General features: G+C 43.0%; 1 protein-coding gene across 1 annotated transcript in view; it reads right to left on the minus strand.

The window, feature by feature from the left end:
• Window positions 1-20261, minus strand: part of LAMB1 (laminin subunit beta 1) — a 73630-nt gene that overhangs the window by 33834 nt on the left and 19535 nt on the right. The window contains exons 8-15 of the mRNA XM_082662151.1: window positions 20047-20249; window positions 15566-15686; window positions 13885-14073; window positions 13450-13629; window positions 13200-13312; window positions 11969-12048; window positions 2163-2298; window positions 734-892 (exon numbers count right to left, since the gene is read on the minus strand). Coding sequence (XP_082518277.1) covers window positions 734-892; window positions 2163-2298; window positions 11969-12048; window positions 13200-13312; window positions 13450-13629; window positions 13885-14073; window positions 15566-15686; window positions 20047-20249 — 1181 coding nt within the window. The remainder of the gene's footprint in view (window positions 1-733; window positions 893-2162; window positions 2299-11968; window positions 12049-13199; window positions 13313-13449; window positions 13630-13884; window positions 14074-15565; window positions 15687-20046; window positions 20250-20261) is intronic.

Below are 20261 nucleotides of genomic sequence, written 5' to 3' on the forward strand. Positions count from 1 at the left end.
ATTTCTATCGTATTTTAGATTCCACATGTAAGTGATATATATTCGTCTTTCTCTGACTTAAAAGCAAAAAAGAAGATAAAAAAAGAAAAACCCAAAGCCCCACAGCTTAGATAATGACAATCCCTTGCCCAAAACCCTTGGACAGCTTCCTGTTAGTATAGAGTCCAAGTTCATTTACTGATCCCAGCATTTCTCCTAACAGCATCTCCAACCATATCCCTTACCTGGCTATGTGGAAGGATGCTCAAAACACCCCCTTCTCCACTGCTTATACTATTCCTTACTTCCTCTTGGGGCAAAATTCCACCTCTGTTTTAAGGCCTCCAACTGACTCTTTAGTAAACATTTCGGCAGCCCCTGGCCAGTCCGGCTGGTATGAACCTCTCATCTTGCAGCACTGTTTGTGTCTCTGCTCTTAGACTTCCCGCCTTTGATAGCAGTTAGGGACATGTGTCCATCCCTGGGCAGGGCCGGCCATCGAGGCAAGGAGAGAACCTGGCACATTCTCATCACCACCTCAGTTCTCAGCAAGGCTAAGTGCCTAACAAGGAGATCACTACATGTTTGTGAAACTGAAGAAAAATGTACATTTTTTACTTCCAAGGAGCAGAGAAAGTCAGAGAGAGTTCCCTCTGTTACAACGCGCCCACCGCAATTCACAAACACATAGTGTCCATCAGAAGAAGGATTCTTCTACCAATAACCCCCCCGCATTAGTCTACCAAGGGGTTACCTGTGGCTCATAGCGAATTAGGATGTCATACTCCATAGAATATGGTATGTTGTCGATGAAGAACTCCAAATAAGCCCCTTCAGGCACTCGGACGAAGCCTGCTCCAGTCCAGGAAGGAATACGGTCCTGGATATACTGCCGCTCCACTATGCTGACCCCCTGAGGACAAGGGGACAGGACTGATGCTTTACTTGAGATGGAATTCAAGGTAACAGTCAAAGAAATCTGGAGTCACCCAAAGGTCCCAAACTGTAGATACTAAACCCATTTTTTGCAGTCAAATTTTCCAGTAGACTGTATCATTTTTCGCTTTATAAACAGGTAATTGGTTTCTTTTCAGTTTTTAGGTGGAGGTAGTCTTGGGACATTGGAGATGGGCTTAAGGCTTAGGATATATCTTCTATGATATAACCAGGAAAATGAGCACGACGGAAGGAAAGAGAACATCCCAAATGCTGTTACTAGCAAGCCTAGGAGTGACCAGGTATGTCCCAGATTTCCACAAGGCTAGCCCGATATCTAGAGGATGTATTTCTGTCATTCTCATTGGTATTTGTTTCAGGCGCCACGTACAAGTGAGGAAACCTGTTACAACCATGAATGTTCACTACCGATGAGTGAATTCTGATCGTAAGGCTGACAATGGATCAGTTTGAGTTGCTTAACTCGTGCATTTGAGTTTGTTCACAGGATTACATACAGTAACCGTGATCAGCTACCTCCAGAGATGAAGTCCTTCATTCCCTGTAATGCATGTGTGTGCGGCCTTACCCATCATGAGGTGGGACCTATGTTCCCCTGCCCTCGAATCTGGTCTGGCCTTGTGCCTTGTGACCAGCGAAGTGTGAGAAAACAACATTCTGGTACTTCTCAGCCCAGACCTTGAGAGACCTGGCAGTTTGTTTCCTCCTCCAGATGCCAGGTAAGAATTCTCACTGTCCAGACACCTCCATGCTGTGAGGAAGCTCAAGACAGCTGCTTGGAGAACAGCACCCAGCTGGCCTCCAGCTGTTTCCGCCGTCCCAGCTGACGTGCCAGACATATATCCGAAGCCGCTAACTTCTGGCACGGCTTGTTACACAGCATTAGGAAACTGAAGCAATATCCTCTCTGAATATTTACTATACCAGCTAACTCTGGCGCTAACCCGTAGACAAAAGAATGGAAAAAGAAAAAAAAAAAAAAACAACAACCCACCTGCCTAAAAACACCAAAAGCCTTACTAGTGAATATTCCAAAGTCTCCTTCTGCGTTACGGATTTACTTACACTTTAAATACGACTGTTCTCAAGAAGGCCTGCTCCTGGCCCTTATCTTGTGCTCACTGACGAGATGCTTCTTACTTGGTCTCTTTACAAAATGTGTATTGCCATTACTGCCCGCCCCCCATACTCTGCTTTACCCACCTGGCCAGCACCCCCCTACTTACAGGCCCCAAGTTGGCTTCTTCTGCTTCGTAGAGGTAGTGATCCAAGGTGGGGAAGTAGTAACCAGATTCCACTCCGTTGCACTGGCGTCCGATCATGTGGGGTTTGCAGACGCACTGGCCTGACTCTGCAGAGCAACTGGAAAGGAAGGAGAGCTGGTCAGTTGTGCTCACCACATTCATAGTGAACCCACTGGAAGCAGATCCACGTTTGCCATTAAATAGTAAGTGGGGTGAAATATTCAGGTAGGGTTTTCTTACTTCCTTCAAAAAATAAGTACATGGAAGGAAACACTGCCTACAAATTAATCCCAGTCTCCTGAGGTTGAAAGCTCTCAGTGGCCTGGTCTTTCGGTTTTATCTCCCTTGCTCTCTTGACTATGCCCCATCTGTGCCACGTTAAGGTTTTCTGTAGTTATCACATAGGTTCTTGCGTTGATATATCTTTTGCAAATGCAACCCCTTTTCCTGGGCCTCACATCTAAATACCCAGCTCCCAGAAGGACAGCTCCAACTTAGCTGTCCCAGAGGCTCATCAGAGATCCCAGAAAGCAGCACCCAGTCCCTCCCACGTTCTCTGCTGGGAGAAGACTCCACCACCCAGAGTCGACCACATCAGAACCCAGAGGTTCTTCTCTAGCTCCCTTCTGCATAGTCCATCAGGAACCAAATTTGGTTATTTCCCCTCCTAGCATCTTTTTTTTTTTTTTTTGCGGTACGCGGGCCTCTCACTGTTGTGGCCTCTCCCGTTGCGGAGCACAGGCTCCAGACGTGCAGGCTCAGTGGCCATGGCTCATGGGCCCAGCCGCTCTGCGGCATGTGGGATCTTCCCAGACCGGGGCATGAACCCGTGTCCCCTGCATCGGCAGGCGGACTCTCAACCACTGCGCCACCAGGGAAGCCCCCTCCTAGCATCTTGTGTATCCTCTCCCCGCTTTGCACTGACTACGCTATGCCTTTCTTCTCTCTCTCGCTCACAGTAAAAGCAGTTACAGTCCTCTAATTGGTATCCTTATTCCCAATCTTCCAACTTCTCAACCTGAACTTCCACCTCCCCCCAGAGCTACCTGAATGACGCTTATGAGATGCATTAACCACATCACTTCCAGGCACGATGGCCTTGGGGAGGCACACCAGGCCCCCACCAGCTTCCCTACCTTCCTAGCCTCGCCTCTGCCCTCGCCTCTCCAACCACACTGAACTAATTGAGAGTTTTTCCAATGCACTGGGGGACTCATGACCCCTTGCCTTTGCTTGTGTTGTTCCTGCAGCCCGGAACGACCTGATCCCTTATTTACCCAGCAAAGGTCTACCCACTGTTCTTTCGAGATTCAGCTCACAAATCCCTCCCGCTGGGGTGTTTCCTGACCATCACTCCCCAACCCACAGAAGGAACCGCCTTCTCCGTCGTGCCACCGCCTCCTTGCAAGAGAAATGATGTACGCGACACATCAACAACTAAGCTGATCACAAAGTAGGTGTTCATTAAAGTTGACGCGCTGTGTCTTCAAATCCTCCTGATTTTTCAACTGTCATCCCTTCATGAAGGCTTGTGTGGTTCCCTCCCTCTCCTCCTCTCAAATGGTGCCTTCTGAGGCCTCAGTTGTTTGCTATCTTTATTGTTAAGACATTGATCACTTCCTCTCTTGTTGGACAATTATTGACAACTTTGCTCTATACCTGAAACATTGTAAATCAACTATACTTCCAACAACAAAAAAGAAAAAGCCCCGAATTACATGCATCCATTTTGACTTCATTAAAGTCAAGATGTGATTTGGAATTGTTACTTTAAACCTATTCCCAGAGTTCTTTTTTTTTTTCTCATCCCAAAGTTCATTTTAAACCAAATATCTAAGGCAAGTTACAACTCACAGGAAGACTGAACACTCAGAGCTTTATTAGAAACACCCCAAACAGCCCTGTCACGGTCCAGCTGAAGTCTTCCTTTATGTCATGTAAATAGTTTTCATCCTACAGGGGTAAGAACACACTCGACATCCTGTAGACAATTCCCAGAGGAGGCAAGCTTGTTCCAATTAGGACCTAGACCTCTTTCGAGCTAATCCACCAAAAGCCATTTCCCAAAATTCAGGCGTCACACATGACATCACAGGGACAAAAGAAAATCCCTTTCCTCCCCAGCAGATGTTTACTGAGGGAACAGATGTCTCAAACGTAAGCCACTGAAGAAGAAAACACCCAGATTCTTCCCGATGCCATCCAATACCAGAGAACAAGCCAAGGAAGGCAAGGATAGAGGCAGCGGGCAGACTCCCAAGAGGCTTTTACCCGCAGCACAGTTGGAAAGAAGAAACAACTCACGAGGACCTGACCCTGTGCGGGGAATTCCCCTCATGTCAGCTCCACAGCCACACGCCTGTGTCCACACACTTGAACGCTTGTCACCCGTAGGCGTGGCCCCCACTCAACACCTGCTCCCCTTTGGTGAACTCGTTCTTGGGGCTTTACCTGCCTCCATGCAGGTGGCCCTCACCTACAGCTCTTACTTCTGACTCACAACTGTGCTCTGGTTGTACCCCTCCAGCCGTGAATGGGACGTTTCCATGGTTTGCCCAGCCATCACCTCTAATTCATCCTGTCCCAAACTGTTCGCCACCTCACACAGACTTATCTTCAGCTCTGCTATTTCCGTCAGCAGATGTAAAATTACTCTGATGTAGAACAGACTTGTGCTTGCCAAGGGGGAGAGGGGGAAGGGATGGATTGGGAGGTTGGCATTAGCAGATGCAAACTATTATATAGAGAATGGATAAACAACAGGTCCTGCTGTAGAGCACAGGGAACTCTATGCAATCTCCTGTGATAAACCATGACAGAAAAGAATATAAAAAAGAATGTGTGTGTGTGAGTGTATATAAAACACATTGTAAATCAACTATACTTCAATTTAAAAAAAATTCCTCTGATGTAGGTGAGACGTTATCTTCCCTTTATCCTCAATATAACACGTGTTATTTCAAGACGGTTCTCGACTCGGCTTTTTCCTCTCATTGTCACTGCGGCTACCCTAGTCCCACGTGTCATCGTTCTACACCTCCCGAGCTGATCTCTCCAGTTCCTCTCTCTCCCCGCTGCCCAGATCATCCAGCTACACGGCCAAACCAACCTTCCCAAAGCCCCGCCTTCCCCCAAACCCACAACTGTTTCTTCTTCTATCAAGTCACGAAGCCTCTGCCTGGTTTCCCGCAGCCTCTAGAGCCCCTCCTCTGAAAACAACTGCTTCTCTTTCGGGTGTCCACCCTTGGCTTTAGCTGAGCCACACTCATACTCTTCCACAAATATTTACTGAGCAGATATTAGCCCTGGCAGCTGTGCTTCCTGGCGTCCAGACTCTCCCATTTCAGTCCACGTCAGCTCTTTATTTCTTTTTCTGGCTGCACCTCGCGGCATGCGGGATCTTAGTTCCCCAACCAGGGATCAAACCTGTGACCCCGGCAGTGGAAGTGCAGAGTTTTAACCCCTGGACTGCCAGGGAAGTCCCTGTCAACTCTCTTCTGAACCAATCCTACCTTCCTTGTTAAATCTAATATTTCCAGTGAAATGATATGGAGAAAGAAAAATGGGAGAAAAATATAGTTCCTGCCCTAAAGCACTTCCAATCTAACCAAGGGGGATAAACAGTAAAGCAACTGACCAGTACGACCAATCAAAATGCAGGTAGTGCCCACACAGGGCTAAGAGCAAAGAACGGCAGGTGAGACGAAGACACTGCTCACCTGAGGAGATGAGGGGACACCAGATAGAAATGGTACATCTGACGATGCTGTATGTTCCCCCCCACCAATTTCCCTGTAACTAGATACAGATGCAATTCATTGGATCAGTTAGGTAGAATAAAGACATAAAACACAATATATCAGGGCCCGTGGCAGGCAGCATAATGACTCCCAAAGATGTCCACATCCTCAGCCCTGGAATCTGTGGATGTTACCTCATGTGGCACAAAGGACTTTCCTAATGAGATCAAGGTTAAGGACCTTGAGATGGGGAATTATCCTGGGTTACCCAGGTGGGCCCAAGCGAATCACACGAATCTTCAGAAGCAGCAGAGGAAAGCAGAGGAGTGGGTCAGAGCTGTGGCACGAGGATGATCTGACCCACCGTTGTTGGTTGTGAAGGTGAAAGAAAGAGGCAAGGAACGTGGGCAGTTTCTAGAAGCTGGGAACAGCCCTCAGCTGACAGCCAGCAGGAAGACAGGAACTGCATCCTACAACCAAACTGAAAAAGTCCCCAGAATCTTCAGGTGGAAACGTGGCCCTACCGACACCTTGATTTTAGTCCCCGAGATGGTGTCTGACATACAGGACTGTTAAGATAATAAATTTATGTTGTTTTAGGCCACTAAGTGGTGGTAATTTGTTATGGCAGCAACAGAAACCTAACACAGGCCCTATTTTTTTCCTCAAAGGGTAAAGGCCAAGATTATTTCTCGAAAGAGACCCCTCCTACACTGTTGGTGGGAATGTAAGTTGGTGCAGCCACTGTGGAGAAAAGTATGGAGGTTCCTTAAAAAACTAAAAATAGAGTTGCTATATGATCAAGCAATCCCACTCCTGGGCATATATCCAGAGAAAACCATAATTCAAAAAGATACATGCGGACTTCCCTGGTGATGCAGTGGTAAAGAATCCGCCTGCCAATGCAGGAAACACGAGTTCGAACGCTGGTCCGGGAAGATTCCACATGCCGTGGAGCAGCTAAGCCTGTGCGCCACAACTACTGAGCCTGCGCTCTAGAGCCCGCGAGCCACAACTACTGAAGCCCGCACGCCTAGAGTCCGTGCTCCGCAACAAGAGAAGCCACCGCAGTGAGAAGCCCGTGCACCACAACAAAGAGTAGCCCCTGCTCGTCACAACTAGAGAAAGCCCGCGTGCAGCAACACAGACCCAACGCAGCCAAAAAATAAAATTGATTCTTAAAAAGAAAAAAAAGAAAAGATACATGCACCCCCACGTTCATAGCAGCACTATTTACAATAGCCAAAACATGGAAACAACCTAAATGTCCATTGGCAGATGAATGAATAAAGAAGATGTGGTACATGTATACACAATGGAATACTACTCAGCCATTAAAAAAGAATGAAATAATGCCATATACAGCAACATGGATGGACCTAGAGATTATCATACTAAGTGAAGTAAGTCAGACAGAGAAAGACAAAAATCATATGATGTCACTTATATGTGGAATCTAAAATATTACACAAATAAACTTATCTACAAAACAGAAAGAGACACACAGACAGAGAACAGACTTGTGGTTGCCAGGGGCGGGGAGGGGGAGTGATGGATTAGAAGTTTAGGTTGAGCAGATGCAAACTATTATGTATAGGATGGATAAACAACAATGTTTTACTGTATAGCACAGGGAATTATATTCAATCTACTGTGATAAACCATAATGGAAAAGAACATGAATGTATAGAAATGTATAACTCAATCACTTTGCTGTACGTCAGAAATACAACATTGTAAATCAACTACATGTCAATAAAATAAATTTTATAAAAAGATTGTTTCTCAAAAGCACAGTTTTCTCATAAATGTAGCAACTGGCAACTCTTGGAAGGAAAACCCTTTCATTTAAACAGTGATGAGCAGGGAGAATACTGTACAATCTCAACTTTACTACTAAGAAATAAAGCAAAAGAAAAACATTAAAGGATAAAAATCATCATTCATAAGGACCACTACTCTGTTCAACGCTGAAATCTCCTCCAAAATACTGATTACAAATAAGAGCTGGTTCCCCAGTGATGAGCAGGCAGCACCATCCCTTCTATCCAGAGCAGCTTTCCCACCACCCCTCTACCCAACCCCCACCGCCAATTCCCCTACAACTAGAATAGGTTCTTAAAGGGTAGGAGCTATGTTCGATAATCTCTTTATGTCCAGCTGCCACAGCAATTAACAAAGAGTTCGATACACCACAGTTATCCCATACATTGATGAAAATATCTATTAAGTTCTGCTCTGGTTTCGAAGTACAATAAATTTCAGCTCATTTACTGAGCACCTATCAATGGGCTGGGGACAAGAGAATATGCAAAAACAGCTAAGACAAAATCCCTGTCCAAAGAGACCTTTCAAAGACAAACAGCTATAACACAAAGCAGAATGAGTGCTAACAAAGATGCAGAAGTAATGTGTTTTCACATTTAAGGGAGGATTGGGGCCTTCAGTCTAAGAAGGAGAAAGGAGAGATCTTCAGAAGAAAGTGATGAGCTTCAAGCCAGATAGCGAAGTCTCAGAAGAAAGTGGTGGGCTTCAAGCCAGATAGCAAAGTCCTAAATTTAACTGATGAAATAATTTTGAAGGATGCTGTAAGACTGCTTCTATTTTTCAACGTTTTAAACAGTTGCAAGCAGCATTTACTTAGCAACCACTCTTATTCATTAAAGCAGGTTAGGGGACTTCCCCACTGGTCCAGCGGTAAACGCCTTGCAATGCAGGGGATGCGGGTTTGATCCCTGGTCGGAGAACTAAGATCCCACATGCCATGACCACAACTACTGAGCTCGCACACCTGAACTAGAGAGCCTGCGCACTGAGCCGCACACTACAGAGCCTAAGCATTCTGGAACCCTCGTGCCACAACCAGAGAAGAGAAAACCCGCACGCCACAACTAGAGAGAAGCCCGTGCGCCTCAACAAAAGATCCCGCCTGCCTCAACGAAGATCTCGCATGCCGCAACTAAGACCCGATGAGCCAAAATAAATAATTAAAAAAAAAAAAAGCAGGTTATCTACTAGGCCAAACGTTATTAACCTGGTTTGAGTCACATTATTTAAATCAATTAGTTCTTACTTTAAAATATTCCGAAGTTCAGACTAGCTGTCAATATAACAGGCATGGATTACACACTTTAATTGTTCTACCAAAAGCCACTCAGCTCATTAAACAAAACATTTAAAAACTTTTTCCACTTAATGACTTTACACTTAATCTAGCCCTAGCCAAGGTAAATAAGGAATGTTTTGGGATTGATTTAGAGATTGCCTCTCCCGAGGGGGCATGTTTAATTTTTGTATCATAAAAATCTTTTTTTTGTCAAATTCTTTTACCCGGTCAACATTTATTCAACATGTGTCTGAGGCAAAGCAAAGTACAATAATACTGTCAGGTGGAAGATATTTATGACTGTCTGCAACAGATCAATCATTCAGCAAGGACGATCCTGAGCATCTGCTATGCACCGAGCATTCCAGAAGAACTGGTGCTTTAGAAGACACAGCCTCTGTCACCTCTTTGGGACTCTTAAAGTCCTGTGGGGAAAAACAACCTTGAAAAGGATGACTATAAAACACTGAAGAGTCCCAACACTAGAGGCATCTTGAAAGTTTCTTTTCTTCCTCCACCAATGATGCCAACAGATAAGGCATCTATTTCATCCATCATGCTAGAAAGAACAAATTACCCACTTTAAAATCTTCACTAAAGGATATACATATACACGTATAACTGATTCACTTTGCTGTACAGCAGAAACTAACAAAACATTGTAAAGCAGCTCTACTCCAATCAAAATTGAAAAAAAAAAGCTTCACTAAAATGTTTTGTTTCACAAACTCTCTTGACTAGCACATTCTGGTTTTTGCACATTTTTTGCAGGAGAGATTAGGGGCAGGCCAGGGGCTGTGCGTGGGTGCATTGAGAGACAGGAAGCACGTGTGGACGAGCGAGAGAGAGTAAGGGAGCGTAAGCAACAAAAAACCGTTTAGTGTAAAGGAACACAGGACATTCTTGAGTTCAGGACATAATTTGGAGAGTTACGTATGCCACTTTCCTCTAATCGAGAAGCATTTTCGGAGTGCCCAGAGCTTTGAATTGAGGAATCAGTTACTAAAGGAATCATCAGCGTGTGTTCTGGGGGTCACCAAGGGAAGTCAGGGAAGTGATTTCATCAGCAGAGAGAGCAGTTGGTCTTGCTTTCCTCCTTTATGGAACTATCCTTGCGTCCTCCCCTCTGGAGGTTTTCTAAGAACAGGCATTCACCCTGGAGTTCCGGAGGCGACATGCTGTCCCAAGTTTACCGCACGATCTGGAACAGAACAAACCCAAATACGGAGGCCAAAAAGAACATGTTCTTGCTGCCTAAAATCTCATTCCTGCCCAAGCAGACTACTACAGTGTTGGGAAATCTTCCTGTAAGAGAGTCAGTTTTTGAACCCATGAGGCTTACTCAATGAATTCAGCACGTTCTCCCGGGGAAGATCCTGGGCCACAAGGAAACATCTGTCTACCCTCCCAACAGTCACTTATGCTATTTTTACCAGATGTTCTGAATCTCATCCAGTAACACACAGAGACGACTCAAAGGTAATTAATCCAACTCCCACAAACTGAACATCTTGCCGAAATGTGTACTTTGATCATTTTGAGGAGAGAGTCATGTCTCACCAATTCAAGGAATACCAACATATTTAATTAAGTCACTAAAATTATTGTATGTAATTTTCATTAATGTACCCGCAAGCTGGAAAAAATGAAATAGTGAAGAATAAAGTGAAGAGCCTTTACACAAATGAAAATGGGACTGCATTTTCCATCTTTTAAACTGGTGAAAATAAAAGTTTTGATGATACCAGCTGCTGGTGGGGGGTTGGGGAAGAAGGTATTTGTAACTGGTTGGGAGGAAAATAGACTAGCACCATATGTCTGGAGAACACTCTGACATTCTCTAGTAAAATAGAAAATGCACATGTACTTTGACTTGGCACTTCCATCGCTGGGAACCCAATCTACAGATATGTCTACAAACATTCATCGAGATTACCAATAAGGATATTCACTGCAACATTTTTGAAAAGAAAAAAAACCCAAAAAACGGAAATCAATCAATCATGGCACTATCACATGATGGAACACACAAGAAGAGGTAGATGAACAGATGCTGATATAAAAAAACTCTAGATTAAACAAACCAGTTGCAGAGTAATGTACACACATACATTACTTTGATTTATAAAAAATGTCTGTTAAGCTAAGTAGGAAATCAGGGACTACATTCCTTTGTACTTGTCTTGTTTAAAAAGTAACACCTAAGACGATTTCAAAAGAAATGAGAGGAAGAAAAAAAACTGTCATTTTTACAGGTATTTTGAGCACTATTATTAATTTCTAGAGAGACACAAGAAACTTAACGGTGGTACTTCAAGGCAATGGAACTTGGTGGGGAAAAAAGGCAGGATACCTGTCTGAACTGTTTGAATTTTTTTTTTAAAACCACGGGCATACACTGTTTCCATAATTTAAAAAATACTGAAAAGTAAAATACAAAACAAATAACACTATTAAAAACCAAGAAACAATAACCAACAAGGACCAACTATATAACACATGGAACTATACTCAATATTTTATAATAAACTATAAGGGAAGAGAATCTGAAGAACATATATATACAACTGAATATACACATATATAACTGAATATATACATATATAACTGAAACATTGTGCTGAACACCTGAAAATAACACAGTATTGTAACTCAACTATACTTCAATTAAAAAAAAAGACAAAACCTAAAGAAACATGAAAAAACAAAATAAAAAACCCAAGAAACATAAAGACTAGAGAAGGCTTCAAAGCTAACTCTTGGAATGAACAAACCTTTGAAAACTTTGAGAGCGCAGGTAAAAGTGATTATCGGGCATTCAAAGCAAAGGTGAATGCACTCTGCCTATCTTCTTAGGAGACACCAAAAGTCACCCTCGTCCTAGAGGTCGCAAGGACCCTAGGGGTGACTGAGCGCAAGAGAGTCAGAGCAGCTCCACTCACCTATTGTTTAAGGCTCCCCCAAGGTCACAGTCACAAGGTCGACATCCATCCAAGTCATTGCTTAAGCCCCAGTGCTCTGGCTGCAGAACAAAAGGTTAAACATCTAAAGGGGGGTTCCTGTAATTACACAATAGACTCAGCAAGAGACAAGTTATGGCGTGTTTTGGACGTTCCACCAAACGTTTATCTGCACCGTGGAAGGAGAAAGCCTACAATAGGTGTGAGTAGGAGTATTCTAGCATAAAGAACCCAAGCTGTGGGTCACTGGGGTCAGAGAGGGTTGCACATACCCACATGGTAACCCCAGATCACAGCAGTTTCTTTGCCCTGCAAATAGCCTTCATCCAAGAATTAACATGAGCTAGCAGCAAACATGCCAATTTTCTTCACTGGAATTACTCTGGCAGTGAGACAGTAATATGAAAGCAATCACAAAAATGTTTTAAAAGATATAAAATATAATTTTTAAAAATTACACTCATAATTACTCTACCCATAATCACTACAGTCAACTTTTTGGTCTACTTCCTTCCAGATTTTGTTTTTCTTGATGAACTTTTTCCCTAGGCAAGAAACTACTCACATCCTGTGTTCTTTTATATACTTTTTTTACACCAGCATAAGCATTTCCTCATGTTATCATCATTTTCAATGGCAACCAAATATCACACTGCATAGAAACATCCAAATTTATTTAACTATTTTCCCTACTGTTGCTTCCAAGTTATTTTTGTTATGATTAATAAAAGATGCAATGAGTCTTCTGGTGAATACATCTTTGTCCAACCTTCTGATTATTTCATTAGGATAGATTCCCAGAAGTGGGATTACTGGGTCAAAGGGGATGCACATTTCTACAGCCTATGGATACACATCTGCAAAACACTTTTCACAAAGTATGAATTAGTCTGTATTTCCATCAGTAGCACACGAGTACCCGGCCCTCACTATGTCCTCACTTAACAGTCAGCATTCCTTTTTTTTAAAAAACTTTTGTTAATTTTGTCTGTAAAGATGGTACTTCACTGTGGTTTTATTCTGCAACTCTAACAGCGATGGTGAATATCTTGTCAAAATTAGTAATTCCTCTTTTGTGAATGGTCTACTCGTGTCTTTTAATATTAATATTTACATAAAAGCGTGATGGTAGAACCTACGACTGTGAAAATCGTTCTCTATTGAAACGTCATATTCACAAACCCCCCATCCCATGTAATTACGATTTACCTACCAGACACTGGTCACAATGCTGTCCTGTCACCAGACGCTTACAGTAGCAGTAACCAGTCTCAGAATCACAAGGATTCCTGCCAGGAATCGTTCCCAGAGGACTGCAAGTACAAGCTTCATTAAAGATAAAATGAAGTAAAGAAACACAAACCAAGTGAGTCTGTAGTAGTGGAATGGATTAAGAATTGCAAAGTAAAATGGGAATTACGTGCACATGAGAACTCCCAAACTTTTTGAACACATATACTTACATTTACAACCAAATGGATCTTCAGTGCTTAAACCATAGAAGCCTTCTTTGCAGATATCACAATGTTCTCCTTCCACGTGTAATTTACACCGACACTGACCAGCAATGAGACCGGCAGAAAAATCCGTGTGACTGTCACAGACTCCCTTGTTCTGAGAACCAGCTGGGTCACAGGTACATTCTAAGGAGAATCAGAAGCATGAGGTAACACAATGTGTGTGTTTATGTAGAAATACACGTATTCCCTTCATCCCTCCAAACGTCACAAAAATAGACTCAAAAAGGCTGGACTACTAAGTAAATTCTACCCCCGGCATCCTATACAGCAGCTAAAATAAGGCTGGGTCTGAGTCCCAAGAGAAGGACTGTGACCACCAGACTACTCAAGCTGAAAGCTGACCTAAACAGGTCCCCCTCGTGACCTCTCCCCACATACGTTCACAGAGATTAGGATCCCGGATGTCTCTCTCCGGGTGCTGGTAGTAAAACGGTTTGCACTGCTCGCAGTTGCGCCCCATCGTGTTGTGCTGACACTCGTCACACACCCCTCCGCTGACGTTGCCAGTGGCCAAGTAGACCGCCATGTCGAAGTGGCAAGAGCTGGAATGTTCGTTGCAGTTACATTCTGCAAGACAAGACCGACGGCAGGAAAAGCCTTTTCAATCTACTTACCGGGGGAGGATGGGGTTGGTGGGAAGGAAGCTCATTTTGGAAACTGGGGACGAAGTTCAGGTGAAATGGCAATTAACAAGAAGGTGCTGGCGGCGAAAAGGACACATCTGCTTACGACATCAGTTTAAATCCTAAGCCATGCTGGAAACCTTCCGAGTGTGACCTTTATGAAATAACCTCACTTGCCCTCTTTGGAAGAGAATGGGCTATAAAAAGCTGAAAAGTGCTGGGGGAAGTCCCCTTGGAGGCTCACTCACAGGAAGGCCGCGCTGCATGGAGAAGCGCTTGGGCCATGCTCAGGGTGGGACGGGAATACGTCCCTCCAGAGGGTTTTCTAGGCGGCATATGTTCCTGGGGAAGACTGTCTGGGCTGCCGGCTTTGAGGAACATGGTAAGAAGGCCGGATTCTCTTGCTCGTCATTCCCACCACCACACCGGGCCAGGTTCTGTTAATCAGACCCTTAACAGCCATCCAGCCGGCCTTCTTGGGTCATTCTGTCCCTCCTCTAGCCCATTCGGCGGAGTTCTCTTGGTCCAACCCAGCTTTAACCATCGCTCTCTCACGCTCAACAACCCCCATCGACGACTCTTGTCTTCTCACAGTGAAGCTTCTCTCACTGGGGCCCTCACGGGGCTCTACACACTGGCCTTATCCGTCCTGTAGGGAGGGACTGTGTCGTGTGCCCTCGATACGTTGGTTCAATTAAAGCCCAGAATCATGAATTAAACCCTGGTGTCGTGAGAATGCCCTTAGAGCCTTGTGTTTTGTGTTCTCCTTATCTGAACTCCCTTCCACCTCCCCCCCTCCCCGCCCCCTGCACTTTCTTCTCTTTACCTAAACAATCCTAACTATCTGTTAAGGGCCAGCTGGTCGTCCTTACTAACAAACCCTTGACCACTCCAGCCCTCGCTGTTTTCTGAGCTCCTAGAACAGTCCTCAGTGGGGGCAGAGACAGCACGCCTGGCAGGGATGATAGTCTATCAGAATCACTGTGTGTGGGGGGCAGGGTGGTGGTGTTTCAAACTACCCCTCTGCCCAGAGAATAGCACCGGGAGGGATGGGTGGATGGAAAGATGCCACAGGCTGCAGCTGGGCTGGCACAGAAACAAGGCTGACAAATACTCCATCTCTTTTAGACCTTATTGATCCACCACACGACTGTTTTCATTCACTGTTCGCTCATGGTCATTTGCCTTAAAAACAGGTACAGTGTCAGGGATGGCATCTGTCTTCTACTAAATCTGCCAAACACATAGGTGCTGCTCAAATACTAATTGATTAATTTAACAGACTGGATAGTGGCTTCCTGGGATTACCAGGGTGACGCTGAGAAAAGGGTAGTAACTTTTCTTCCTTTTGCAGACCAGTGTACTGTTACAGCATCTCTACTCCAAAAATGGACACCGGGCTCTGAACTGATTCAGAACGTAAGCCTGAGACTTACTTTTACAGGCATTGCTGTTTCGACCTTCGGCGGGTCTCCAAGGTAAATCATGGTAGAAGTCCATGCACTGTTCACAGTTTAAGCCCTTGGTGTTATGCCTGCACATGCAGTGTCCGTGAACCTTGAAAGTTACAAAAACAGAAAAAAGCGAAGGAAGAGATATACTAACGGCCAGACCTTTCCCACAATCAATGGAAAATATCAACCCCTTCGGATACTAATCCTCATCTGTAGCGCACCACAATGAGGGCTTCTTTGTTTTTATTTTGCCCCTTCCCCCCGGTGAGTCCTGTCTTATTGATGGCCGTAATTCCCAACTCTACGAACAGTTCCTGCTATATAATGGGTACTCGATAAATATTCTTATTGAAGTATTGATGAGAAAAAACACAGAAGAACAAAATTAGTCACTTAAAAATTTTTTAAAAAAACAAACTAGTTACTTAACAGTTTAAAAAAATCTATTATAATAGAAACCAACAAAAGTTATAATGGAGAGCTAAATGTGTACACACCACCGGGAACCAACTCAATTTACTGCAAGCTTTACCCCATGCCATACAAAAGACAGGTTTTCTCTGCTTGCTTTGTCTGGCTTTTGACTTCCGGCTCAGCACTTAAAAATGTTTTTTCAACCCAAAATGAAATTTTAAGAATTAATCAGTTACCACATTTACATTTTTAAGGAAAGAAATATAAAATGCCAGAAGAAGATACAGATTATTTCGCTTCAGGAAGGGACCACGATGTGCTCTCTTACACCACACCACCAGTCACACTGGAGCCCCTGAGGCACATAAATGATAAATCACTTCTTTCCGTCGAGCAAATATGCACGTTCACGGATCCCTCACCGTAACACTAGTTTCTACAGGATGGAATTCAGAAACAGGACAGACAGGTCCACCCTGAACCCACCTTGACAAGAGTGCAGTTAGCAGAAGACCAAATTCCTCCCATTATAAGGTGGTTTTCATAGACTTAAACCAGTCCCAAAGCCCCTACCACAGGACCCTATGGCATCCGAATCAACAGTACAACACACTGTGAGACGCATGGTAGTGACGTGACTACATGAGGTTAGCTACACGCAGGATCTGTTACTCTGAGAAGTAAATACCATCTACCTGGCACTCTCTGAAAGACGGAGCAAAAAGACTAGAAGGACATATTCTCTCTTCAGGCTCTGTTAAAAATTCAACTTTATCTGTGCAATAAAGGTTCTAAATAGAGTAAAGGGATGGCAGAAGTTTTAGACTGTTGAATACAAGTCAGTCCTGCCCCTTCACCTTCTTAGATGAGGACTAACAATTTTTGAAAAGGCCAACATCAACTAAGCAAGGCACACCTTTCGTCAAGAAGCAAGGCCCACAGCCCAGTGGAGGCCCCAGTGCAGAGTCAAGTGGGATTTATCCCAGGGATGCAAGGATTCATCAATATATGCAAATCAATCAATGTGATACACCATATTAACAAACTGAAGAATAAAAACCATACGATCATCTCAATAGATGCAGAAAAAGCTTTTGACAAAATTCAACACCCATTTATGATAAAAACTCTCCAGAAAGTGGGCATAGAGGAAACCTACCTCAACATAATAAAGGCCATATACGACAAACCCATAGCAAACATCATTCTCAATGGTGAAAAACTGAAAGCGTTTCTTCTAAGATCAGGAACAAGACAAGGTTGCCCACTCTCACCACTATTATTCAACATAGTTTTGGAAGTCCTAGCCACGGCAATCAGAGAAGAAAAATAAAAGGAATACAAATTGGAAAAGAAGAAGTAAAATTGTCACTGTTTGCACATGACATGATACTATACATAGAGAATCCTAAAGATGCCACCAGAAAACTACTAGAGCTAATCAATGAATTTGGTAAAGTTGCAGGTTAAAAAAATTAATGCACAGAAATCTCTTGCATTCCTATATACTAATGATGAAAAATCTGAAACAGAAATTAAGGAAACACTGCCATTTACCACTGCAACAAAAAGAATAAAATACCTAGGAATAAACCTACCTAGGGAGACAAAAGACCTATATGCAGAAAATTGTAAGACACTGATGAAAGAAATTAAAGACAATACCAACAGATAGAGAGATACACCGTGTTCTTGGATTGGAAGAATCAATATTGTGAAAATGACTCTACTACCCAAAGCAATCTACAGATTCAATGCAATCCCTATCAAATTACCAATGGCATTTTTTAAGGAACTAGAACAAAAAATCTTAAAATTTGTATGGAGACACAAAAGACACTGAATAGCCAAAGCAGTCTTGAGGGAAAAAAAGGGAGCTGTAGGAATCAGGCTCTCTGACTTCAGACTATACTACAAAGCTACAGTAATCAAGACAATATGGTACTGGCACAAAAACAGAAATACAGATCAACGGAACAGGATAGAGAGCCCAGAAATAAACCCACGTACCTATGGTCAATTAATCTATGACAAAGGAGGCAAGGATATACGATGGAGAAAAGACAGCCTCTTCAATAATGGTGCTGGGAAAACTGGACAGCTACATGTAAAAGAATGAAATTAGAATACTCCCTAACATCATACACAAAAATAAATCTCAAAATGGATTACAGACCTAAATGTAACACTGGACACTCTAAAACTCTTAGAGGAAAACAGGAATAACACTCTTTGACATAAATCACACCAAGATCTTTTTTGATCCACCTCTTAGAGTAATGGAAATAAAAACAAATAAACAAATGGGACCTAATGAAACTTAAAAGCGTTTGCAAAGCAAAGGAAACTACAAACAAGACGAAAAGACAACCCTCAGAATGGGAGAAAACATTTGCAAGTGAATCAACGGACAAAGGATTAATCTCCAAAATATATAAACAGCTCATGCAGCTCAATATTAAAAAACAAGCCAATCAAACAATGGGCAGAAGACCTAAATAGACAGTTCTCCAAAGCATACAGATGGCCAAGAAGCACATGAAAAGCTGCTCAACATCACTAATTATTAGAGAAATGCAAATCAAAACTACAATGAGGTATCACCTCACACCAGTTAGAATGGGCATCATCAGAAAATCTACAAACAACAAATGATGGAGAGGGTGTGGAGGAAAGGGAACCCTCTTGCACTGTTTGTGGGAATGTAAATGGATACAGCCACTAGGGAGAAGAGTATGGAGGTTCCTTAAAAAACTAAAAATAGAATTACCATATGACCCAGCAATCCCATGACTGGGCATATACCCAAAGAAAACCATAATTCAAAAAGACACATGCACCCCAATGTTCATTGCAGCACTATTTACAATAGCCAGTCACGGAAGCAACCTAAATGCCCATCGACAGACGAATGGATAAAGAAGATGTGGTACATACATACGATGGAATATTACTCAGCCATAAAAAGGAACGAAACTGAGTCATTTGTAGAGACATGGATGGATCTAGAGACTGTCATACAGAGCGAAGTAAATCAGAAAGAGAAAAACAAATATCGTATATTAACGCATATATGTGGAACCTAGAAAAATGGTACAGATGAACCGGTTTGCAGGGCAGAAAGAGACACAGATGCAGAGAACAAATGTATGGACACCAAGGGGGGAAACTGGCAGGGGGGTGAGCTGGTGGTGTGATGAATTGGGAGATTGGGATTGACATGTATACACTAATATGTATAAAATGGATAACTAGTAAGAACCTGCTGTATAAAAAAATAAATACAATAAAATTCAAAAAAATAAATAAAAATATTTATTTAATTAAAAAAAAAGGAAGCGAGGCCCACAGTCCAGTGGAGGCCCTGGTGCAGTCAGGAGAGCAAGATTTCAACTCGCATCTGCCATGTACTTACACAGGGCCCTTTGGCAAATTACTTACACTCTGGTCTCTTCTAACAAGAATCAACAATTCACTTAGAAACTGGTAAAATATCCTAACGTTACCCATTTGGCAAGTTACCCAAGTCCCCTATTTTTAAAATTACATAATTTGAAAACACAGCATAAAAGTAGGAAAAGAATGAAACTAGAAGATCAAGAAACAAAGTCCAGTTGACTCCTAAAGGGTGTCCATGGTTCTAGGTTCAAATTTCCAGGTTCTCTGGGCTGAGGTCAATTTATGCCTTCTGGCATGCAGGCTGGAATGCTTGTGGTTTTTAATATTCCCTCAAGTAAAGGAAGATGTGACTGTCACGTAGAAAACTTTTTAATCCTTACTGACTAAAATATCTACTGTGGCAGCAGCCCACAGGGACAATTTCCAAAAATTCGGTGTCTGTGAAATGAGTATTCTTTACATTCTCGTAGTCCAAGAAAATCAGCAAACAGAAAAGGAAAAGAAAAAAAAAAATCAACCACTGGAATGGTACAAAGGACTAAATAGCGGTCTGGAAAAATAAGACACCAAATAAAAAGGTAATACTAGCTTTCATCTGCTTTTTAGAATCACCCGTACGAAGGAGGAAGCTGCCTGGAACGTGTACTTACCATTCCTTCTCCTTCTGTGTGGAATCCATCCACCGGGGCACACTCGCTGGCGTGGCCATAGCAGAAGCAGTTTCCTCGAATCACCATATCGTAAACCGCGTAATAGTACTTTTCTCTGATTTCCATTCTGGAATCCAAAAGGTTATCTCCCAAAGTATGTAGTTTCACAAACTTGATCCTCAAGTTGGTGATTTTTAGGAGATCTACGAAGGTCA

The sequence above is a fragment of the Grampus griseus genome (assembly GCF_964374135.1).
Source record: "Grampus griseus genome assembly, chromosome: 9".
NCBI lineage: Eukaryota > Metazoa > Chordata > Mammalia > Artiodactyla > Delphinidae > Grampus > Grampus griseus.